The following is a 23,310-nucleotide window of genomic DNA, read 5'->3' on the forward strand; positions in this document are numbered from 1 at the left end:
TGGTAGCAGGTTAAAGCTTACAGGCTAGAATCGACTGTAACTCAATCAGTGCTGTACTGATTGAGTAACTAATAAAGTAACTATAATATATACACCGATTAGGCATAACATTATGACCACCTTCCTAGTATTGTGTTGGTCCCCCTTTTGCTGCCAAAACAGCCCTGCAACTGCAATGCACTGTGTATTCTGACACCTTTCTATCATGACCCTGTCGCCGGTTTACCACTGTTCCTTCCTTGCACCACTTTTGATAGATACTGACCACTGCAGACCAGAAACCCCCCCACAAGTGCTGCAGTTTTGGAGATGCTGACCCAGTAGTCCAGCCATCACAATTTGGCCCTTGTCAAACTCGCTCAAATCCTTACGCTTGCCCATTTTCCTGCTTCTAACACATCAACTTTGAGGATAAAATTTTCACGTTCTGCCTAATATATTCCACTCACTAACAGGTGCCGTGATGAAGAGATAATCAGTGTTATTCACTTCACCTGTCAGTAGTCATAATGTTATGCCTTGTCGGTGTAAACAAACAGGGCTGCCATTTTCGAAAACCCTGTAGCATAGGCTATGTTGCAAAAAAGCAACACGGTGTAAATTGCATCAAACGTGGACCTTAAAGCAATGGAAGAAAGTAATACATTCGGATGAATCAACTTTTATTTACACTTATTCCCAACATCTACTGTAGATCATTTCTGACATCCCTGAAAGTGAGGGATCTATAATGTTATGTGGAAATGTTAACGTCATCATGTTCAATGATTGCTTTAACTGTTCCTCTAACAGCCAACAATAAGACATTTTTAATGGGTCAGTTTAAGCTCTTGGCGCAAGCACTCTAATGCTGTTTGATTTAGTAGTTTCACAGTCCACCTCTATACAGCGGATATAAAAAGGGCTATACAACCCGGTTAAAATGCCAGCTTTTTGTAATGTAAAAAATCAGACAAAAAATGAAAAATTATGATATATTTTCACCTTTAATGTGACCTGTACAATTTCATTGAAAAATAAACTGAAATAATTTAATGGGGGAAAATGAAAAACTTAAATAATGTATGTCCATGAAGCTGGCCCCCCATGTGGTCAGAAATGGAATATAAATATTATTGTTCGTTTGTGCTGCGTTTGTGCTGGTTTGTGCCGTAGGAATCATCATTTGTGCTAACACTGTTTTAGAGAAATTAAGCATTATATTTTATTACCCGTGACGTCACTCAGCCCCCCATCAGAGGCCAAATTGCACCAAAAGCCCCTCATTCGTTGGGGTTCGTTTGTGCTGGTTTGTGCTGCTAAAAGAAACATTTGTGCCGTTTTCATTCTCCAGTTATTACTCTATAAATATTACATCCATGACGTCACCAGTCCCCCATTAACGTCCAAATTGCACCAAAAGCACCTCATTCGTTTGTGCTACGTTTGTGCTGGTTTGTGCTGCTAAAAGAAACATTTGTGCTGTTTTCATTCTCAAGTTATAAAGCCATAAATATTGGTCCATTGACGTCACCAGCCCCCCATTAACGTCCAAATTGCACCAAAAGCACCTCATTCGTTTGTGCTACGTTTGTGCTGGTTTGTGCTGCTAAAAGAAACATTTGTGCTGTTTTCATTCTCAAGTTATAAAGCCATAAATATTGGTCCAGTGACGTCACCAGCCCCCAATTAACGTCCAAATCGCACCAAAACCCTTTAATTCATTTGTGCTACGTTTGTGCTGGTTTGTGCTGCTAAAAGATACAGTATATCTGTGCTGTTTTAGTTCCCAAGTTATAGGCTAAATTCTAAACACTTAGCCCCTAACAATGTTAAAATTGCATCACAGAGTGAAATTTATTATAATCAAATTACCTTTAAAAACCTTTAACCTTTTAAATGTTAAAATGTTATCCATAACATTATCCATACACATGTTACACAGCTAAATTGATTTGTGAATTCCAAATATTAATGTTATTTCAAAGGTTTTAAATGCTTGTGGGCCGTCAACAAATCTACAGACTCACCACAGGAGGGGGTAGTGTGAATAATCAAAATGTAACATAGCTTAAAAAAGTTTAGTCACAGCTAACTTTCATGGTTTGTGTTATAGCTCTGATGTCTTTGTTATTCTATTTATATAGGTCTTTAAACCAGAGTAAGGTGTAAAGGCCTTAACAAGACCACCCAGTAATGCAAGAGAGAAATCAGAAACAACTTCTTTTGGTACAGATGCTCCTCCTCTAAGCCATTCAGAGACCCAGTTTGATATGGCGTTAATGTCATGCCGCTCAGACAGCATTTGCACCACTGGGATGTGAATAGAAGTATCTCCATGTGAGGACAGAACTCCTTGATATGGAAATATATGTCCTGATGTTTCTGTTGGTCTAGTGAGCCTTTTGACTACTGTACCTGTAGCATCAAAACGTACACTTGAGTCTAGTATTTACTAGTATTTTGTAGACTAGTAGTTGAGAGGGGGTCCAATAATGGCATAAAAAATTTGTCAAGGCCGATGTCATGAATACTGCCCCTATGAGGCACACTGTATTTTATTAGATGAGGGGGAAAGGATGGGGTGTTTGTGTTCTACCTCCCTATCCCCTCTCTCTTGTTTGGCTTTTCTTGTACTCAGGCTTGGTAGGTGGGTAGGCTCTGGGTTACCGAGTTGCATTATCTTGTAAGCTCGCCACACACGTAGCAGTTTTTAACCCTGCCAGAGTTCTTCAGAGACCGGCAGTCTTTTTTCTCCAGATAGCATATGCTTTGCCTTTCCAGTATGAAGACTGTCATCAATGTAATCAATTCTGCATTTTAGCACTGCTGGTGTGCTCACCTCTGGTAGACTCTCACTGGAAATGCACAATTTTGCATTGCACTCAGTACAGTGGCCAGTGATGTCAATGCACTTAGATGAACTGTGTGAGTACACTTTTGCTCTCTTAAAACTAAGTACGCAGGCTAATCTGGTTCCAGATCTCTTCATTTAGGATATGAGACCATGTGCCAGAATCAGAGCTGTCACTGTCTTCATCTACCTTTACCATCATCTATATTTTTTATGCAATCATTTTCAATTTCAGTTGATTTGTCTTTAACTTGCCTTTTAATGTGTATGTACAGCATATGTTTGTTTTATATGTTTCACAGAACTGTCCAATCTTGTTTTAAATGCCATTAATATGATTGAAATTGTCAGAGGACTATCACAGGGTTTTATTAGAAGCAATAAATTACATTAAAATGAGAATTATGTGTTTATGCGCTATAAAAACTCTTTCCTGGAATGTCTCTTCCAACAGGAAGAGGACAAAAGAAAAGTATGCTCAGACCTTAGTCAAACGTGACTATCAACTTTTTGTTGCTAGGACAATGGTCTTTCTCATATGTGGTTTTTTTTAATAAAGCTTGCATAAAAATAATGTTTTTTCATGCCATGCCTTGGGTTGTTGAAGCCCAATTTACTGGCCAGTGAGCGTAATTGAAAGGTAGGTCTTTATAATAACGTGGTAATGTGGTGTATAGTGGAGCAGAATGACATTCTGCCAAGGTTTTGGTGCAGCATGCTATCTAGTGAAAGGGAAAGTACAAACAAAATGAATGAGTGCAGTGTAATTAGACAAGACAGTGCATCTTAATACAATAAATATGCAGGGCAGCATGATGGAAAGTAGGGCTGGGCGATATATCGAGTTTTAAAGATATATCGATATATTTTCATACCGATATATCGATATAGATGTTGAGTTCTATTTTGATCCGACAGTTGGTCTTTCTCTTCTCCCAGTTTGTCTCTGCACATGTTCACCTGCCCCGCCTCTCTCCCTCACTGAACACAACTCGCCCCTCCCCCACCATGTGAGTCGCCCGCAGGGCATGTTCTAAACAGCTCTAGTGACTATACATTTACATTTTCAGCATTTAGCAGACGCTTTTATCCAAAGCGACTTACACAGTGAGCGGAACACAATGAGCAATTGAGGGTTAAGGGCCTTGCTCAGGGACCCAACAGTGACAACTTGGTGGTGGCAGGGCTTGAACCGGCAACCTTCTGTTTACTAGCCCAGTACCTTAACCACTGAGCTATCACTGGCCCTTATGGAGCTATAGCGCTCCGTCTAAAAATATTTTCGTTTTTGATCTCTTTGAATCAAAAACACTTGCATTGATGTAGATTTGAAAATGACAATACTGAATATAAAATTTCAAGAACAAAACTGTTTGATGTTTATATGAGCTTTGATCTGGTCTGGGTGCGGAGTTTTATATCGGGCACAGAACGCTGAGACGAGCGAGCGAGCGCAGCTACTATGGGGAGCGAGATGCGGGTTTTACCCCGAAAAAATAATAATGAAAAAACACACAAGAAAAGCAAAAGAGAACTTAATATTTTCACAATGATTGGGAGGAAAAGTGTGTGTTTCATTCGGGGGACGACGACAGAGAGCTGCACAATGTGGAGAGAGGCTTCAGTACGTGTCACAGAAACGTCCATTTAAATCGTAGCTTTTAAATAAATCTTACTTAACTGATCATTTGTACAAACATGGGATAGAGTTCATGGGACAGAGTGATTTGTTCTAAAACAAAAGTAGTGATCAGTACAAACGGGATCAGTACAAACGGGACATTATTTGAAGATGGGACTGTTAATGATTTCCTAAAAAAATGCTACAGAAGTCATAATTTATAAAAAAAAAAAAAAAATGCTACAAATGTGCTCATTCATACAAAACCATCAGGAACAATATTTACAAAAATATCAGAGATGTGATCGCTCTGACTTTCAGAAATAAATAATGTTACATGTTTAAATATGTCTGTGTTTCCTGCCATGGTACATCATTGTTAATAATTATTGCAAGAAATAATTAACATGTGATCAGACAGTCTCTTCACATATATGAATATTTATTATTATTATTATTAATCATAATATTATCATTAAAGGTAAACCATGCAACCTTATGTTATTCAGGAAGTTTGTACCCTTAAAGTAGCCCTCTGTTTCAAAAAGGTTGGTGACACCTGATTTAATATATGCCAATAGTTTATTTTTGAGGAATTTCTCATGTTTATCTACAGCTCAATGTTAATAAAAGTGCCTGTATAACATTTGGAACATGTAGCTTTGTCTCAGAAGTGTCTTTTTGTTATTACCGTATGGGATGAAAAAATATCGAGATATATATCGTATTCAGCAAAAAAATATCGAGATATTATTTTTGATCCATATCGCCCAGCCCTAATGGAAAGTATAAATGTGTAAAGTATGCAGATGTGTGAAGACCTAACAGAACTGACAAAGTTGCACAGGGAGATGGATAAACAAGTATAACCTTAATGACTAATATGACATTATATGGTGAGGGTTATATATTTTTGTGTTTTGTAAGTGGATGCTGCAGTAGATTCTTGCAAACAATGTTAATCAAGTCTGCAGAGAGGACCATCGGTGTAAAGCTGCCCACACTGCTGGACCTGCATGCCTCCAGAACCAGGAAGCGTGCAGAGAAAATCATCACTGACCCGTCTCACCCCGGCCACCACCTGTTTCGGCGCCTTCCATCAGGCTTCAGCCACATGAAGACCCGAACGACCAGGCTACAGAGAAGTTTTTTTCCAAACTCCATTATGCTCATGAACAATTGAACACTACTGCACTGCTAATGCTCGGGACACTTGCACATCAAAAACTACCTATTTCATTTATGTAATGGCATACACAGGATTTTCACATTTACTTCCATTTCTTATTTATATATTTTTCTATTTTCTATAGTTTTTATATTGCACAAAATTGCACCTTTTTGAAAGCACAATGTAAATTGCACATGCTAAACGTTTACAATGTTTTCTATGTTTACGGGTATGAATGTGTGTGTTAAGGAGAGATTGAGCTGTGTGAATAAGATTGTCTGTATTGTATTTTTTGTGCACTGCAAGCATCTGTGTAACCAAAACCAAATTCCTTGTATGTGTGAGCATACTTGGCCAATAAAGCCTGATTCTGATTCTGATTAATGAGCCGAGGATGCTTTGGGGTTACTTCTTTACAGGGTCATTACAGTGATACACAGATGGGAATCCAGTGCCACAACCGTGAAAACCTGATAAATTTCCCACAGTCTAGCGCAGTGTTTCTCAACCTTTTTTCAGTCACGGCACCCTTTAAAAGTATGCAAAATCTCAAGTCACCCCAGTCTAAAATGTATTAAAATGCATCCCTCGGACTGCTAACACACACGGACACACACCATAAGGTGTCATTTAGGGAGGGAGGGGTAAACGTGACTTACTTTTAATGGGAAACCTGAGCCTGGGATGATGCACACAATCGCCCTATTCTGGTAGGGATGGCTGAGAGGCAGAAACGGAGCTCCTGGTCCAGAGCCCTCAGTTGCCCCCTGTACTTGTTCTTGATGCAAGCTACGCTCGAAAAGCTCAGTTCGCGCAATGAACGAATCAGATTTACCATAATTAAACAAGTTTATAGTTTATTTCTCAATTATTTGTCATTATACTAAGAGCACTGCTTCTTTTCTGCATGTTCTCTTTGTAGCTCGGTTACGGCTCTCTCAACTCAAACTCAAAAGAAGCTTTATTTGCATGACAAATAAAGACATTCGTATTGCCAAAGCAAGTTAGAGAGAAATAATAAAAATAACAGTAAGAAAGAACAAATATATACAAAACAGCACTTTGGATGTAAATGTGCTTTAAAAATAAATTACTTACTTACTAAAACAGTTACAAGTGCAAAAAAATATTATATTAATAAAAACAGTGCAAATTAATAACAAACTTATACAACCCCTGGCAAAAATTATGGAATCACCACTCTTGGAAGATGTTCTTTCAATTGTTTAATTTTGTAGAAAAAAAATAAATCACAGACATGCCACAAAACTATCATTTCTCAAACTGTCAACCCTCTGGCATTAAGAAACAATAAAAAAAGAAACAAATATAATAGTTGTGGTCAGTCACAATTGCTTTTTTTTAGATCAAGTAGAGGAAAAAAATATGGAATCACTCAAATCTGAGGAAAAAATTATGGAATCATTAGAAAACACTGCACCATTATTACTTTGTTGCACCACCTCTGGCTTTTATAATGGTTTAAACTCTCTGAGGCATGGAGTTAACTAATGACAAACAGTATTCTTCATCAATCTGCCTTCAACTGTCTCTTATTGCTGTTTGCAGGTTGGAACCTTGTCATTGACCATTTACTTCAATTTCCACCAGAGATTTTCAAATGGATTGAGATCCGGACTATTTGCAGGCCATGCCATTGACATTATATGTTTTCTTGAAGGAAAGTTTTCACGTCCTTTGCCCTATGGCAAGATGCATTATCATCTTGAAAAATGAAGTCATCATCACCAAACATCCTTTCAACTGATGGAATAAGAAAAGCGTCCAAAATTTCAATGTGGACTTTGGCATTTATTGAAGACCATCTCCCCTGTGCCTTTACCCGACATGCAGGCCCATATCATCAACAACTGTGGAAATTAACATGTTTTCTTTAGGCAGTTATCTTCATAAATTTCATTGGACAGACACCAAACAAAAGTTCCAGCATCATCACCTTGCCCAATGCAGATTCGCGATTCATCACTGAAGATCACTTTTATCCAGTCACCCACAGTCCACGATTGCTTTTCTTTAGCCTACTTTAACCTTGTTCTTTTCTTTTTAGGTGTTAATGATGGCTTTTGTTTGGCTTTTCTGTATGTAAATCCCATTTCTTTTAGGTGATTTCTTACAGTTCAGTCACAGACATTGACTCCACTTTCCGGCCACTTGTTTCTCATTTGTTTTGTTGTGCATTTTCTGTTTTCAAGACATATTGCTTTAAGTTTTCTATCTTGATGCTTTGATGTCTTACTTGGTCTACCAGTGCTTCCCTTTTACAACCTTCCCATTTTGTTTGTACTTGGTCCAGATTTTAAACACAGCTTACTGGGAACAACCAACATCTTTTGCGACATTCCACAATGATTTATCTTCTTGAAGGAGTTTTATAATCCTCTCATTTGTTTCAACTGACATATCTTGTGTTGGAACCATGATTCATGACAATCTGCTTTGTGCAACAGCTCTCCGAGGTGTAAGCACTCTTTTTAAACTGAAGAATAATTAGCAAATCTAATCTGCTGCAGATGTTTTGTTTTTAAACTGCAAATTACAGAGTGATTCCATAATTTTTTCCTCAGATTTGAGTGATTCCATATTTTTTTCCTCTACTTGATCTAAAAAAAGCAATTGTGACTGACCACAACTATTATATTTGTTTCTTTTTTTTATTGTTTCTTAATGCCAGAAGGTTGACATTTTGAAAAATGATAGTTTTGCGGCATGTCTGTGATTTATTTTTTTTCTACAAAATTAAACAATTGACAGAACATCTTCCAAGAGTGGTGATTCCATAATTTTTGCCAGGGGTTGTAATATTTACAGTAATGAGGTAGTAATAACGATCAGTCTCTCTCTCTCTGTGTGTGTGCACACATTAACTGATTGTTATTACTACCTCATTAATGTAAATATTATTATTTTTATTGTTAATATTTTGCACTGTTTTTATTATTATTTTATTCTATTTTATATTTTTGCACATGTAACTGTTTTGTATATATTTGTTCTTTCTTACTGTTATTTTTATTATTTCTCTGTAACTTGCTTTGGCAATACGAATGTCCTTATTTGTCATGCCAATAAAGCTTCTTTTGAGTTTTTGAGTTTTGTGTGTGTGTGTGTGTGTGTGTGTGTGTGTGTGTGTCTCGCTCCCTCTCCGCTTTCCGTTTTCGGATTGGAATTTCGACAATAAACAGCTCTTATTATGACTGATTAATTCCCTTCACTGATGGAATCGGAATGGGTGGATTACAGTTGATAAGAATTGCGCAGAAATTAAAAGATATACATATATAGCGGCTTCCAGAGGCGCGACTTGGTTCCTTTTGTTCATTTTAAAGAACCGTTCAATAGAATCGGATCGTTCGCGAACGACTCATCATTTTTAGAATATTTTTGACAGCACCCCTGACGCGGTTGAGAAAGGCTGGTCTAGCGAACCATTTGCTGATCACCAGTAAACTGCATGTCAAATTAAACATGCATTGCATTCTTCATAAAATACTTGTATTCATACAACAAACAATCCAACTCTGCCTCAGTATTTTATTACTGATGTTGAGTCTACTAGACACTTTTCTCTTCGTAAAGTGACAATAAAGTACAAAATACAGTGGGGCCAAAAACTATTTAGTCAGCCACTGATTGTGCAAGTTCCCCTACTTAGAAAGATGAGAGAGGTCTGTAATTTTCATCATAGGTACACTTCAACTATGAGAGACAAAATGAGAAAAATCACATTGTAGGATTTTTAAAGAATTTATTTGTAAATTATGGTGGAAAATAAGTATTTGGTCAATAACAAAAGTTCAACTCAATACTTTGTTGCATAACCTTTGTTGGCAATGACAGAGGTCAAACGTTTCCTGTAAGTCTTCACCAGGTTTGCACACGCTGTAGCTGGTATTTTGGCACATTCCTCCATGCAGATCTCCTCCAGAGCAGTGATGTTTTGGGGCTGTCGCTGGGCAACACGGACTTTCAACTCCCTCCACAAATTTTCTATGGGGTTGAGGTCTGGAGACTGGCTAGGCCACTCCAGGACCTTGAAATGCTTTTTACGAAGCCACTCCTTCATTGCCCGAGCGGTGTGTTTGGGATCATTGTCATGCTGGAAGACCCAGCCACGTTCCATCTTCAATGCTCTCACTCATCTTCAATGCTGGCTTAAAATCTCACAATACATGGCCCCGTTCATTCTTCCCTTAACACGGATCAGTCGTCCTGTCCCCTTTGCAGAAAAACAGCCCCAAAGCATGATGTTTCCACCCCCATGCTTCACAGTAGGTATGGTGTTCTTGGAATGCAACTCAGCATTCTTCTTCCTCCAAACACGACGAGTTGAGTTTTTACCAAAAAGTTCCATTTTGGTTTAATTTGACATGATATTCTCCCAATCCTCTTCTGGATCATCCATATGCTCTCTGGCAAACTTCAGACGGGCCTGGACATGTACTGGCTTAAGCAGGGGGACCAGCCTGGCACTGCAGGATTTGAGTCCCTCTCAGCGTAGAGTGTTACTGATGGTAGCCTTTGTTACTTTGGTCCCAGCTCTCTGCAGGTCATTCATCAGGTCCCTCCGTGTAGTTCTGGGATTTTTGCTCACCATTCTCATGATCATTTTGACCCCACGGGATGAGATCTTGCATGGGACCCCAGATCGAGGGAGATTATCAATGGTCTTGTATGTCTTCCATTTTCTTACAATTGCTCCCACAGTTGATTTATTCACACCAACCTGCTTGCCTATTGTAGATTCACTCTTCCCAGCCTGGTGCAGGTCTACAATTTTCTTCCTGGTGTCCTTCGACAGCTCTTTGGTCTTGGCCATGGTTGAGTTTGGAATCTGACTGTTTGAGGCTGTGGACAGGTGTCTTTTATACAGATAACGAGGTCAAACAGGTGCCATTAATACAGGTAACAAGTGGAGGACAGAAGAGCTTCTTAAAGAAGAAGTTACAGGTCTGTGAGAGCCAGAAATCTTGCTTGTTGATGGTGGATGGCGGCGCGCACGGACGCAGCGGCTTTTGCTCTCCTGAACGGTACTTTGTTTTGTTAGTCTACTTTTTTTCCGGCATGATTAAAACACTCACGAACTCAACTTATAAACGACAGGATCTATTAAAGATCGGGATTTTATGTGAAGAGTTGGATTTTATCAGGAACTACCAACATGAAAACATCCCAGAAGAGATTGTGCGTCCAGCGGGATCTCCATGGATCACCATACCGGGACGCAGACGCAAGCGGCGTAGAGAGAGGAAACAGAAGCGAGGTTGCAGGGCTGGAATAAAAAACAGACTAAAGAAGGCTCCTCACAAGCCTGTGCTTCCCAGCCTATACATAACCAACGCAAGATCGCTCAGCAACAAAATGGGAGAACTGGAACTTACGATTGCAGCTCAGAAATCTGTGCAGGACTGCTCGCTAATAATAATAACTAAGACCTGGCTTCACTCCAAGATTCCCGACGAAGCTATCACACTACCAGGACGCACAGCTCACCGGAGCGACAAGAATAAAAACTCCGGTAAGAGCAGAGGGGGAGGGCTATGTATTTACTCTAATAATCGGTGGTGCACGAATGTTACCATCATAGAGAAGCTTTGCTCGCCTGATTTAGAGTACATTACAGCAAAATGCCGACCCCTTTATCTGCCGCGAGAGTTCACCATCGTCATTGTCATTGCTGTGTATATTCCTCCAAGTGCTAACACCAAGATAGCATTAAGTACACTGCTTACAACGATCAACACACTGCAGTCTGCGCACCCTGAAGGGATTTTCATTATAGCAGGAGACTTCAATCAACCTAATTTGAAAACTGTCCTTCCCAAATTCTACCAATATGTGACATGCGCCACCAGGGGCAGAAATACATTGGACCATGTTTACAGTAACATCAAGGAGGGATACAAAGTCTCCACCCTCCCCCACCTAAGCACGTCTGATCACCTATCACTCTCTCACACCTGCATACAGACCCATCATCAGCAGAACAAAGCCTTCTGTGAAAACCATCAAGATCTGGCCAGAAGGAGCTTCCATTCAACTCCAGGACTGTTTTGAGCGCACTCACTGGGACCTATTTGCACAAGAAAACATAGAGGAATATACATCCACTGTCCTGTTTTACATACAGTCTTGTGTGGATAATGTCACTGTTCACAAGCGCATCAGATGCTTTCCAAACAACAAGCCATGGATGACCAGGGAGGTTAAGTGCCGACTGAGGGACCGCAACACAGCCTTCAGGTCGGGAAATGGCGAACTTTACAGCACTGCCAGGTCCAACCTGAAGAGAGCCATCAAAGACGCAAAAGCAGCGTTCAGGCTGAAGATTGAGGGCCATTTCAGTGATGGCATGGGAAGGCATCCACCACCTCACAAACTACAAAGGCAATAAAAACACAATCACCAGTAGCAGTGACTCACTAGGGGAGGAACTGAATCTTTTCTTTGCACGCTTTGAGGTGGATGCAGTGGAGAAAGCAGAGAACAGGACAGCACCACTGCAAACTGCTGACAGCCTAGCACTTACTGTGAGTACAGAGGATGTCAGGAGAGTGCTCCGCAGTGTGAACCCCAGGAAAGCGACTGGCCCAGACGGAATTTTAGGGAGGGTACTTAAGGACTGTGCATATCAGCTGGCAGAGGTGTTCAAAAACATCTTCAACCTCTCTCTGTCCCACTGCACTGTCCCTAAATGTTTCAAGTCTGCCACCATTGTGCCTCTTCCAAAGAAAGCCACAATCAACAGCCTGAACGACTTCAGACCGGTGGCTCTCACCTCCACAGTGATGAAGTGCTTTGAAAAACTGGTTCTGAAGCACATACAGTCTTCACTCCCATCCACCCTGGACCAACATCAGTTTGCCTACAAAGGCAACAGGTCAACAGAAGACGCCATCAACACTGCTCTCCACGTGGCACTGACTCACCTAGAACATCAGGGAACACATGTGAGGATGCTGTTCGTGGATTTCAGCTCAGCGTTTAATACAGTTATTCCCAGCAGACTGGTATCCAAGCTGCTAAACCTGGGTGTCAGCCAGCACACATGCAGGTGGATTAAGGACTTTTTAACAAACCGCCCACAGTCTGTTAGGATGGGGGCCCATCTCTCCCCTGTTCTGACACTGAGTACTGGAGTTCCACAGGGCTGTGTGCTGAGCCCTCTTCTTTACTCCCTCTACACCCACGACTGTACACCAACCCACAGCACAAACTCAATCATCAAGTTTGCAGATGACACCACTGTAATTGGATTAATACAAAATGGAGATGAGTCTGCCTACAGGGAAGAAGTCCTCAAACTGTCTGAATGGTGCTCCATTAACAACCTGGCACTCAACACCTCTAAAACAAAAGAGATGGTCATCAGCTTCAGGAGACAGAGAGAGGAACCTACACCCTTAGACATCGGAGGAAACACAGTAGAGATTAATTATTAATAATTTCAAATTCCTAGGCACACATATCTCCCAGGACCTCACATGGACTACCAACACCACCTCTCTAGTGAAAAAAGCACAGAAGCGGCTCTACTTTTTAAGGACACTAAGAAAGGCCAACCTGTGCAAGCAGCTACTGGTGTCCTTCTATCGCAGCACGGTGGAAAGCATACTCACCCATGGCATTTTGGTGTGGTATGCCAGCTGCTCTGAGGCTGACAAGAAGGCTCTTCAGAGGGTCATCAAATCAGCTCAGAGAACCATCAACACTGAGCTGCCTTCACTAGAGAACATTTACAGAACCCGATGCCTGCGTCGGGCCACAAACATCATAAAGGACTCATTTCACCCTTGTTGCAACCTGTTCTCCTTGTTGCCCTCTGGTAGGCGCTATAGGAGTATCAAGGCCCGTACCTCCAGACTCCTGAAAAGCTTTTACCCCTCCGCTATAAAAACACTGAACTATCAAACTTTACATCCTAGGAAATAATGTGCAATTTATAGGGACTGTGCAATAACCTTCTTCTTCTTCTTTTCTTTTCTGTAAAGTTCTTAAAACCACACGTTTATTTTTGTATCTAGATGTGTATATGTTTATTTTGTAAATACATGTGTGTATATATACAGGGGTTGGACAAAATAACTGAAACACCTGGTTTTAGACCACAATAATTTATTAGTATGGTGTAGGGCCTTCCTTTGCGGCCAATACAGCGTCAATTCGTCTTGGAAATGACATATACAAGTCCTGCACAGTGGTCAGAGGGATTTTAAGCCATTCTTCTTGCAGGATAGTGGCCAGGTCACTACGTGATGCTGGTGGAGGAAAACGTTTCCTGACTCGCTTCTCCAAAACACCCCAAAGTGGCTTAATAATATTTAGATCTGGTGACTGTGCAGGCCATGGGAGATGTTCAACTTCACTTTCATGTTCATCAAACCAATCTTTCACCAGTCTTGCTGTGTGTATTGGTGCATTGTCATCCTGATACACGGCACCGCCATTGGATGCACATGGTCCTCCAGAATGGTTCAGTAGTCCTTGGCAGTGACGCACCCATCTAGCACAAGTATTGGGCCAAGGGAATGCCATGATATGGCAGCCCAAACCATCACTGATCCACCCCCATGCTTCACTCTGGGCATGCAACAGTCTGGGTGGTACGCTTCTTTGGGGCTTCTCCAAACCGTAACTCTCCCGGATGTGGGGAAAACAGTAAAGGTGGACTCATCAGAGAACAATACATGTTTCACATTGTCCACAGCCCAAGATTTGCGCTCCTTGCACCATTGAAACCGACGTTTGGCATTGGCACGAGTGACCAAAGGTTTGGCTATAGCAGTCCGGCCGTGTATATTGACCCTGTGGAGCTCCCGACGGACAGTTCTGGTGGAAACAGGAGAGTTGAGGTGCACATTTAATTCTGCCGTGATTTGGGCAGACGTGGTTTTATGTTTTTTGGATACAATCCGGGTTAGCACCCGAACATCCCTTTCAGACAGCTTCCACTTGCGTCCACAGTTAATCCTGTTGGATGTGGTTTGTCCTTCTTGGTGGTATGCTGACATTACCCTGGATACCGTGGCTCTTGATACATCACAAAGACTTGCTGTCTTGGTCACAGATGCGCCAGCAATACGTGCACCAACAATTTGTCCTCTTTTGAACTCTGGTATGTCACCCATAATGTTGTGTGCATTGCAATATTTTGAGCAAAACTGTGCTCTTACCCTGCTAATTGAACCTTCACACTCTGCTCTTACTGGTGCAATGTGCAATTAATGAAGATTGGCCACCAGACTGGTCCAATTTAGCCATGAAACCTCCCACACTAAAATGACAGGTGTTTCAGTTATTTTGTCCAACCCCTGTATGTCTGTGTGTACATACATGTACCGTCAAGGAGCTGCTCAAAAAATTTCGTTGTGCACTGTGCAATGACAATAAAGGCATTCTATTCTATTGTTTGTGGGTGACCAAATACTTATTTTCCACCATAATTTACAAATAAATTCTTTAAAAATCCTACAATGTGATTTCCTGGATTTTTTTTTTCTCATTTTGTCTCTCATAGTTGAAGTGTACCTATGATGAAAATTACAGACCTCTCTCATCTTTCTAAGTAGGAGAACCTGCACAATCAGTGGCTGACTAAATACTTTTTGGCCCCACTGTATTGAAAATAGGTCATCTTACTGTTATTTTAGTCACGTTTTTACCTGGAAAATAAATTTTAGGGGTTTAAGTTGTGCTGTCTGAAAATGACTGCTTACAGTCAACAGGTCCCCACCCTGCATCTCAGACTTTGGTCCACATGGAAACATGGCTTAAAATAAAGATTCCCACCGTTAAGAAGTCACATAAGGAGGTTTATTTATCAAAGGACTTTTGATATTAAAATTATTGACGCGACTAAAGAAGAATGAATACCTATACCTATACTTTTGTAGTGTATATTTCTGTAGTGTTAAGTCATCCTTTTACAAACGTGTGGTAAGTTATGTTCTGCCATAAGTTGTGTATATTGCAAGAATATCAATTACAAGTTCAACAAGTTTCAAGTTTATTTGTCATTTGTACAAATGTTAGCAGCAGTTGTACATTGAAATGTGTGTTGGGAGGCTCGGGAACTCTACGAGTGTGCTATAATAAAGTACAAATAAGATAAAAGTACAAGTACAAATAAAAATACAAATAAGATAACAATATAATAAAGTCTTTTAAAAGTATATAATATATCAACAAGGAAGAAAAATATAGAAAAATATATGTAAAAACAATTGCAGTTAAAGTGCAAATTTGCATTGTAAACAAAGTGAAAATTGCAGTAAATGTAAACATTGACCCATAGTAGACATTGCAGGCGTTATGGATATTTCACAGACAAGATTAATAATGGCTGTTAATAATGCTAATAGTAATAATAGAAATACTGATGATAATAATAATAATACTGCAGGATAGATTGAAGTTCAGATTGCCACATCATGTTTTGAAGTAATGTGGTATTAATATTATTATTGCACATGCCCAAAGTGTGAGTGTTATGAAATGTGAGTGTTGATGAGTAACTGAAAAAGGGGTTAGTTATTATTATTATGCATTGTTTAGCATTCTGATGGCTTGTAGGAAAAAGCTGTTCTTTAGCCTACTGGTCCTGGCTTTTATGCTGCGGTAGCGTCTGCCTGATGGCAGTTTTGTGAACAGTCCGTGTGCAGGGTGGGTGTGGTCTGAGGTCATTTTTGTGCATTGTGTATAGCCATAGCAATGGCATCCTCAGTGGACTTGTTTGGTCGGTACGCAAACTGAAGGGGATCAATTGATGATGCAAGAGATGAACAGATGTGGTTTTTGATAATCCGCTCAAAACACTTCATGACAGAAGAGGTCAGAGCAACAGGTCTGTAGTCGTTCAGGGACACAACTGTCGACCTCTTAGGTACCGGAACAATGGTGGTCCTCTTTAAGCAGGTAGGGATGACAGACTGGCAGAGAGAGAGGTTAAGAATGTCTGTAAAAACCTCTGCTAGCTGGTAGGCGCATTCTTTGAGGACACGACCATAGATGCCGTCAGGACCAGGTGCTTTTCGTGGGTTTATCATCCTGAAGGATCTTAACACCTCAGGAACAGAGATGAATAGTGTGTCACAGCAGGGAAGGTGTTTCCTGCCTCAAACCGAGCAAAGAAGGTGTTTAGTTCATCAGGTAATGAGGCGGAGGGACTCACATCATAGGTTCTCCCTTTGTATTCTGTGATGGAGCGTAAACCATTCCACATGCGTCTATGGTCAGATCCTTCATAGTTTAATACCAGCTTGTCTTTGTAAGATCTCTTGGCAGACTTAATAGTTTTTAGGAGATTATACCTGGCTATTTTGTAGGCTGCTGGATCACCGGATTTGTAGGCTGAAGCTCGAGCATTGAGTTTGGCCCTTACTTCCATGTTGACCCACGGTTTCTGGTTTGGAAAAGATTTAATGTTGATTTTTGGGACAATGTTCTCTGTGCACACACTGATGTAGTCTGTGACAGAGTTTGTGTATTCGTTAATGTCCGTGTTTGCTGCCTGCCGGAAGATCTGCCAGTCTGTTGAATGGAAGCAGTCCTGAAGTGTGAAGATGGACTCCTCGCACCATTTGTGGATCGTTCTGAGAACTGTTTTTTCCTGTTTAAGCTTTTGTTTGTAGGCAGGCAGAAGAAGAATGGAGGTGTGATCTGCTTTTCCAAATGCAGGGCGGGGGAGGGCTTTGTAGCTGTCTTTGATAGTAGTGTAGCTGTGGTCTAGAGTCTGGTCCTCCCGAGTTGGAAATGTGACATGTTGAAAGTATTTGGGCAGAACCTTCCTCAGATTCGCCCTATTGAAGTCCCCCACTACAATAAAAGCAGCGTCAGGATGAGTGTTTTCCAAACCATTTATGGTCTCGTATAAAAAGTCCAGTGCACAGTTTTTGTCTGCATGGGGAGGGATGTAAGTAACAGTTAGAATAACGGAGCTGAATTCGCGAGGAAGGAAAAAAGGACGTATTTTAACTGTAATGAGTTCAACATCAGGAGAGCAGTAGTTAGCAACAGTGTTGCCAACTTAGCGACTTTGTCGCTATATTTAGCGAGTTTTCAGACCCCTCTAGCGACTTTTTTTTCAAGAAAGCGACTTGCGACAAATCTAGCGACTTTTTCTGGTGTTATTGGAGACTTTTGGAGACTCGAACGTGAAAACACATTGTTCTGCAGTTACTGTCCTCAACGAGCAGCGGGTCCTGCCGTGAGTCCCTCCACCGTCCCAAAGCACTCACGGGCGGTCAGTATCACAGTCAGTGTTGCCAGATTGGGCGGTTTTCAACCAAAAGGGGCGGATTTTGTTGAAAATTGGCAGGGAAAAACACTTTGGCAGGTGGACAAAATTTGGGCTGGTTTGTATCATTTTGGCGGCTTAAAATGGAAATAAAAAAAAACTATTGCTTTCTAAAGCAGGTGGAATATAAATAGGTCTACCTTCTCCCACCACATCCAACCCGTTGTCAAAAGTTTGATTGACAGGTTATTCTTTCCAGTCCAAGACATTGTTGCCACGCCCATCAATACACTGATTCATATGTAAGACAAGTGATTTGAGTTGAATATGAAGGAAAGCAAGTCTCGTACATATAACCTCTCATATGTACGAGAGGTTAAACTTTCATTGATTGCAAGTTTACTCTCATTTACTTCCAAAGGTTTGTGTGTCCTATCATAAATAATACATTTTACAAACATGGTAGGCTACTTCAAAGACATGCAAGCAAAAATAATTTGTCCTTTATAATGTATAATTACTGATCTGTGCATTTTAAGATATTAATTTGTAGGTCATGATGGTTTAACTGGTTTATTATTTGTGAAATGCTAAACATCATCTGCTTATCCTGTGTTTTGGGTGGTTTTTCATGCATTTTGGCAGAAAATTACTGTCGCAATCTGGCAACCCTGCCCAGCGTAGCTCAGTGTTGTCTTAAAAAAGAAAAACAAACCACGAATCAACAGAAGAACGTTTATTTGTAGTTCTAAACATATTTAGGGTGTTTCTTTTTTACCCACTTTATTCCTCTCTTCTACAGCGTCGATTACACGCAAATGGACCTTATGCAAATTAGGCGATGACGTCATTTAGCTACTTCTAGCGACTTTTAGGACAGCCAATAGCTACTTTCCTTACTGAGGAGTTGGCAACACTGGTTAGCAACTACCGAGACATCCGTTTCCCAGCGCGAGTTCACCAAAACACATACCCCACCACCTCTGCGTTTACCGGAGTCAGTTGTTCTGTCCTGGCGATGAATGGTGAAACCAGGCGGTGTTACTCCGTTGTCTGGGACCGTAGCGTCGAGCCATGTCTCTGTGAAGGCTAGTATACAGCAGTTCCTGATGTCCCGTTGGAGTTGTATCCGAGCGTTAAGTTCGTCCACTTTGTTACTGAGTGACTGAACATTTGCAAGCAAAATGCTCGGAAGAGCAGGATTGAAGCATCTTTTACGAGTTTTGCATAAAATCCCAGCGCGTCTGCCTCTGTTTCGCTTCTTCCTCCTTTGGATTGTAAACAAAGAGGCGGATACAGCGAGCTGGAACAAAGCGGACTGCCGTCTCCCGAATTAGCGTGAGAATAATCCGAGAAATAAGTTTTTACAGATAAACCTATGTCTAGGAGTGTCTGGCGATCATACTGAATAATAGAATGTGAAGCATTAACTAGAAGACTTAAAATTAGAACCGTAAAACATAAAAAAAACGTAGAGTTTTCCCGGAGCTCTCACCAGCGCAGCCATCTTGCGGCGCACCGGAACCAAATTAAAACATGAAAACCAATTAAAACTGCGTGTTTAGTTTTAAGAGGATATTGAAGAGAATACGTAGTATGGCTGAGTGCTTTGACATATCTGTGCAAAGTGGAATCCACATCCAATGACGTCACCCAGATGAGATGACGTCAAACAAAATGATGTCAAACAAATGAGAGGGTTTTGAGGCAATTTGAACATTTCAATGGGCTAAATGTCCTCAATTTATTAAAAAAAAAATTAATTTAGCCTATAATTTGAGAATTAAAACAGCACAAATGTTTCTTTTAGCAGCACAAACCAGCACAAACGTAGCACAAACGAATTAAAGGGTTTTGGTGCGATTTGGACGTTAATGGGGGGCTGGTGACGTCAATGGACCAATATTTATGGCATTATAACTTGAGAATGAAAACAGCACAAACGTTTCTTTTAGCAGCACAAACCAGCACAAACGTAGCACAAACGAATGAGGGGCTTTTGGTGCAATTTGGACGTTAATTGGGGGCTGGTGACGTCACGGATGTAATATTTATAGCGTAATAACTTGAGACTGAAAACAGCATAAATGTTTCTTTTAGCAGCACAAACCAGCACAAACGTAGCACAAACGAATTAGGGGCTTTTGGTGCAATTTGGCCTCTGATGGGGGGGCTGAGTGACGTCACGGGTAATAAAATATAATGCTTAATTTCTCTAAAACAGTGTTAGCACAAACGATGATTCCTACGGCACAAACCAGCACAAACGCAGCACAAACAAATAATAATATTTATATTCCATTTCTGACCACATGGGGGGCCAGCTTCACGGAGGTAAATAATGTGTATGCTTAAGTGTGCACAATCTCAAATAATTTGGGGTGTGGCTGTGTTCACAATAAACAAATCACATTCAAACTGTTAAACAGTAGTCAGTACCTGCCATCAATTAAAGTGACTCTGATTAATCCCATTTAATGTTCTGCTGTTCTAGTAAGATTTCCTGACATTTACTTAGTTTCTACAGCAAACGCCATGGTCCACAAAGGGATCTCACTGTTGAACAGTATCAGGAGAATAGTACAAAAAATGTACGTGAATAGATTATAGCACAGTGACTTTACCAGGAATTAAACATCTCTTCAAAATTGAAGAAAACTGGTCCAGGAGGAACTATGAACAGTTCCAAACATCAGTCAATTTTGGCACAAAACCTTTAGGCCTCTAATGAAGTGGAATTTCAGCATGTTAATGACCCAAAGCATACACATCAAAATAAAAGAATGGCTACACCAAAACAAGATCAAAGTTTTAGGATAACCCAGCCAGGGCATAGACCTAAATCCATTTGAAAATCTATGAAGTGACCTGAGGAGGGCTATGCACAAAAGATGCCCTCGCAATCAGGCTGATTTAGAGTGCCTTTGCAAGGAAGAGTAGATTTCCCAGTCAAGATGTGCCATGCTGACAGACTCCTACCCAAAAGGACTGACATAAAATCAGAAGGTGCTTCAATTAAGTATTAGTTTAAGGGTGTGCACATTTTTGCAACCACATTATTGTAAGTATTTTATTTTCATTTCACACACAAAAAAAAGATTTGTTTTCCAATCAAGTTTTTCAACTAAATTGCACTGATTATATGTCACATTACAGATGGAAAAGACTGAGATATGGACATGGACTGAGATTTCTACAGGTTCCCTGAATCTTTTCACACTATTGTGTATGTTAGACAAAAAATGTCTCTGACTTTACCATTCTACCACAAAATTTGGTAGTAGTGTGCCATGAACCACCTTTACTTGCAATGATTGTGTATAAAAGGAGGATCTGCCAAAGGCACCATCATAATACACGGTTCATGGTTGTTTATTCTATTAAATAAATTGTAAATACATTAGCTATATATATCAATATATTAAAGATATATTGGCTAATGCCTCAAATGCATAAATTCACATTTTAATCTAGTCTTTTAAACCACCATTCTATATATTCAATTTTCTATATGACTGTTATTTATATTGTATTATATGTCAGCAATAATCAACATATTAATCAAAATGTCACATTTTGTACACCAAAACTCTTTTGTTATTCATTTTAGTGTGTGCTTTAAAAAACAGGTGCTCACATTAGGTTGGCATCTTTGGATGATAGAAAGATCCATTCTTCTCCTTCTCTTGTTGCACCTTCTTCCTTCAAAACATGCTCTATGGCTTTGCCCACCAGACCGCTGCCCCCCGTCACCATCACCCGCATCTTCAGACTGTTTCCCTCCATCTAAAATAAAACACATTTGTGACACACCAATAAACTGTTATTAAAAGTAAAACAAACAAATGTGTGCCTTTGAGCAGGGGGTCTTGATTCTTTCCCCCCCCCATTTATTTATGCAATTTCTCCCTTTTTCTCCCAATTTAGCGTAGTCAATTTGTCTTCCGCTGCTGTAGATCCTCGATTGCGTTCGAGGAGGGTATATTGCTGCTAAAGGATCTGCTCCGACACCTACGCAGTCCTAGCAAATCCTTTCTTTTATGTCCGTGCTTCAGTGAATTCGCACATGAGGCTCATCCACTTTTTGCACAAACCTTTTTTTTCTGCTGCAGGTACTGCCAATTGTGCCTAGCCGACCAGTAGCAGAGCTGAGATTTAAACCGGGGGGTTCAGAATCTCGGCACTGGTGTGCTAGCGGAATATTCCGCTGAGCCACCTGGGCGCCGATAAATTTTTAAACAAATTCTAGTGTTATTTGTTTTAGGTATGAACACAATATGAAACAAAGACATCTAAATTGATCATACCAAACACAGTACATGATGTCACAAGATGCAACACTAACACTTCTTTGGTAGAATTTCTGGCGCTGTTTTAACTCCAATACAACCAGGTATACACAACCCAGATAAATGCAGTAAGTCCTTATTGACGACTGGCTTGCAGCATATACGACATGCATGCATCATTCGTTTACATGCGACATTTTACTTTTTTTAAACTTATTTTGGTTTCATTGTAAGTTTGTGAGTGTGAATGTGAAGCAGACCAGGAATAAAATATAACAATGTATTAATTTCTTGTTTGGTCCAGACCAAGGAAACCAAATTATAAACACAACACAACTGAAGTATAAACAGCTTGGTGTTGAGAAACTCCAGTGGCCTCTGTAATAAATTTGAATGTCACAAGCCAGTTAGTTGCAAGCCAGGCCTTTTCATCCATCATCGGCGCCTGACCTTATAAATGCTTCTTGACGGTGCTCAGTTGGCACCTTTTACACTACACTACGAAGGGTGCAAGCCTAAGCTTAACACCTGTGATCTCCGATCCCTCACACAACACTGCATAAAGAACTGCATCTACTATAACTAATATAACCACATGGGCAAGGGATTACTTTGGTAAACCTAAAACACTTCTAACCTCTGTGCCAAAACAACTTTTAAGTGTTGTGAGAAGGAATGGCAACATTACAAAGTAGTAAATGCTTTACTGTCCCAACTTTTTTTAGCATGTGTTGCAGGCCTGAAATGCAAGAATGGATGTGTATTATAAAATACAAATAAAAAACCAAGTCATAAATTCTTCTTTTTACTGCATTTTAATAAAGGTCCTTTTTTAGGAAATAAGGTTTGTAGACAAAAAGAGGTAACTGAGCTAAAATACCATTTTAAAGTTAATTTTAAGTAAGTAAGTAAGTAAAATTTATTTATATAGCACTTTTTACAGATAATAATCACAAAGTGCTTTACAAAAACATTGCATGACAAAATATACACACTCATCTACATAATAACACACAAGATAAAATAAATAAAATAAAAATAAATAAATAATAAATAAAATAAAATAGATAAATGAATAAATAAATAAATAATTCATGCAACATTATACAAATGCCTGCTTGAAAAGATAAGTCTTTAGTTGTT

At 40.0% G+C, this 23,310-nt stretch overlaps 1 protein-coding gene across 2 annotated transcripts in view; it reads right to left on the reverse strand.

Annotated features, from left to right (window-relative positions):
- The window catches only part of LOC134320541 (GDP-L-fucose synthase-like), a 35,955-nt gene extending 14,291 nt beyond the window's left edge, over positions 1–21,664 (reverse strand). The window contains exon 1 of one of the 2 annotated variants that reach the window (XM_063001957.1): positions 21,516–21,664. In XM_063001957.1, coding sequence (XP_062858027.1) covers positions 21,516–21,664 — 149 coding nt within the window. Of the gene's footprint in view, positions 1–18,871; positions 19,043–21,515 lie in introns of those variants that run through there. The other variant, XM_063001958.1, reaches the window with a different exon arrangement.
- Between the last annotated feature and the right edge of the window lie 1,646 nt (positions 21,665–23,310).

The sequence above is a fragment of the Trichomycterus rosablanca genome, chromosome 9, assembly GCF_030014385.1.
Source record: "Trichomycterus rosablanca isolate fTriRos1 chromosome 9, fTriRos1.hap1, whole genome shotgun sequence".
NCBI classification, from domain to species: domain Eukaryota; kingdom Metazoa; phylum Chordata; class Actinopteri; order Siluriformes; family Trichomycteridae; genus Trichomycterus; species Trichomycterus rosablanca.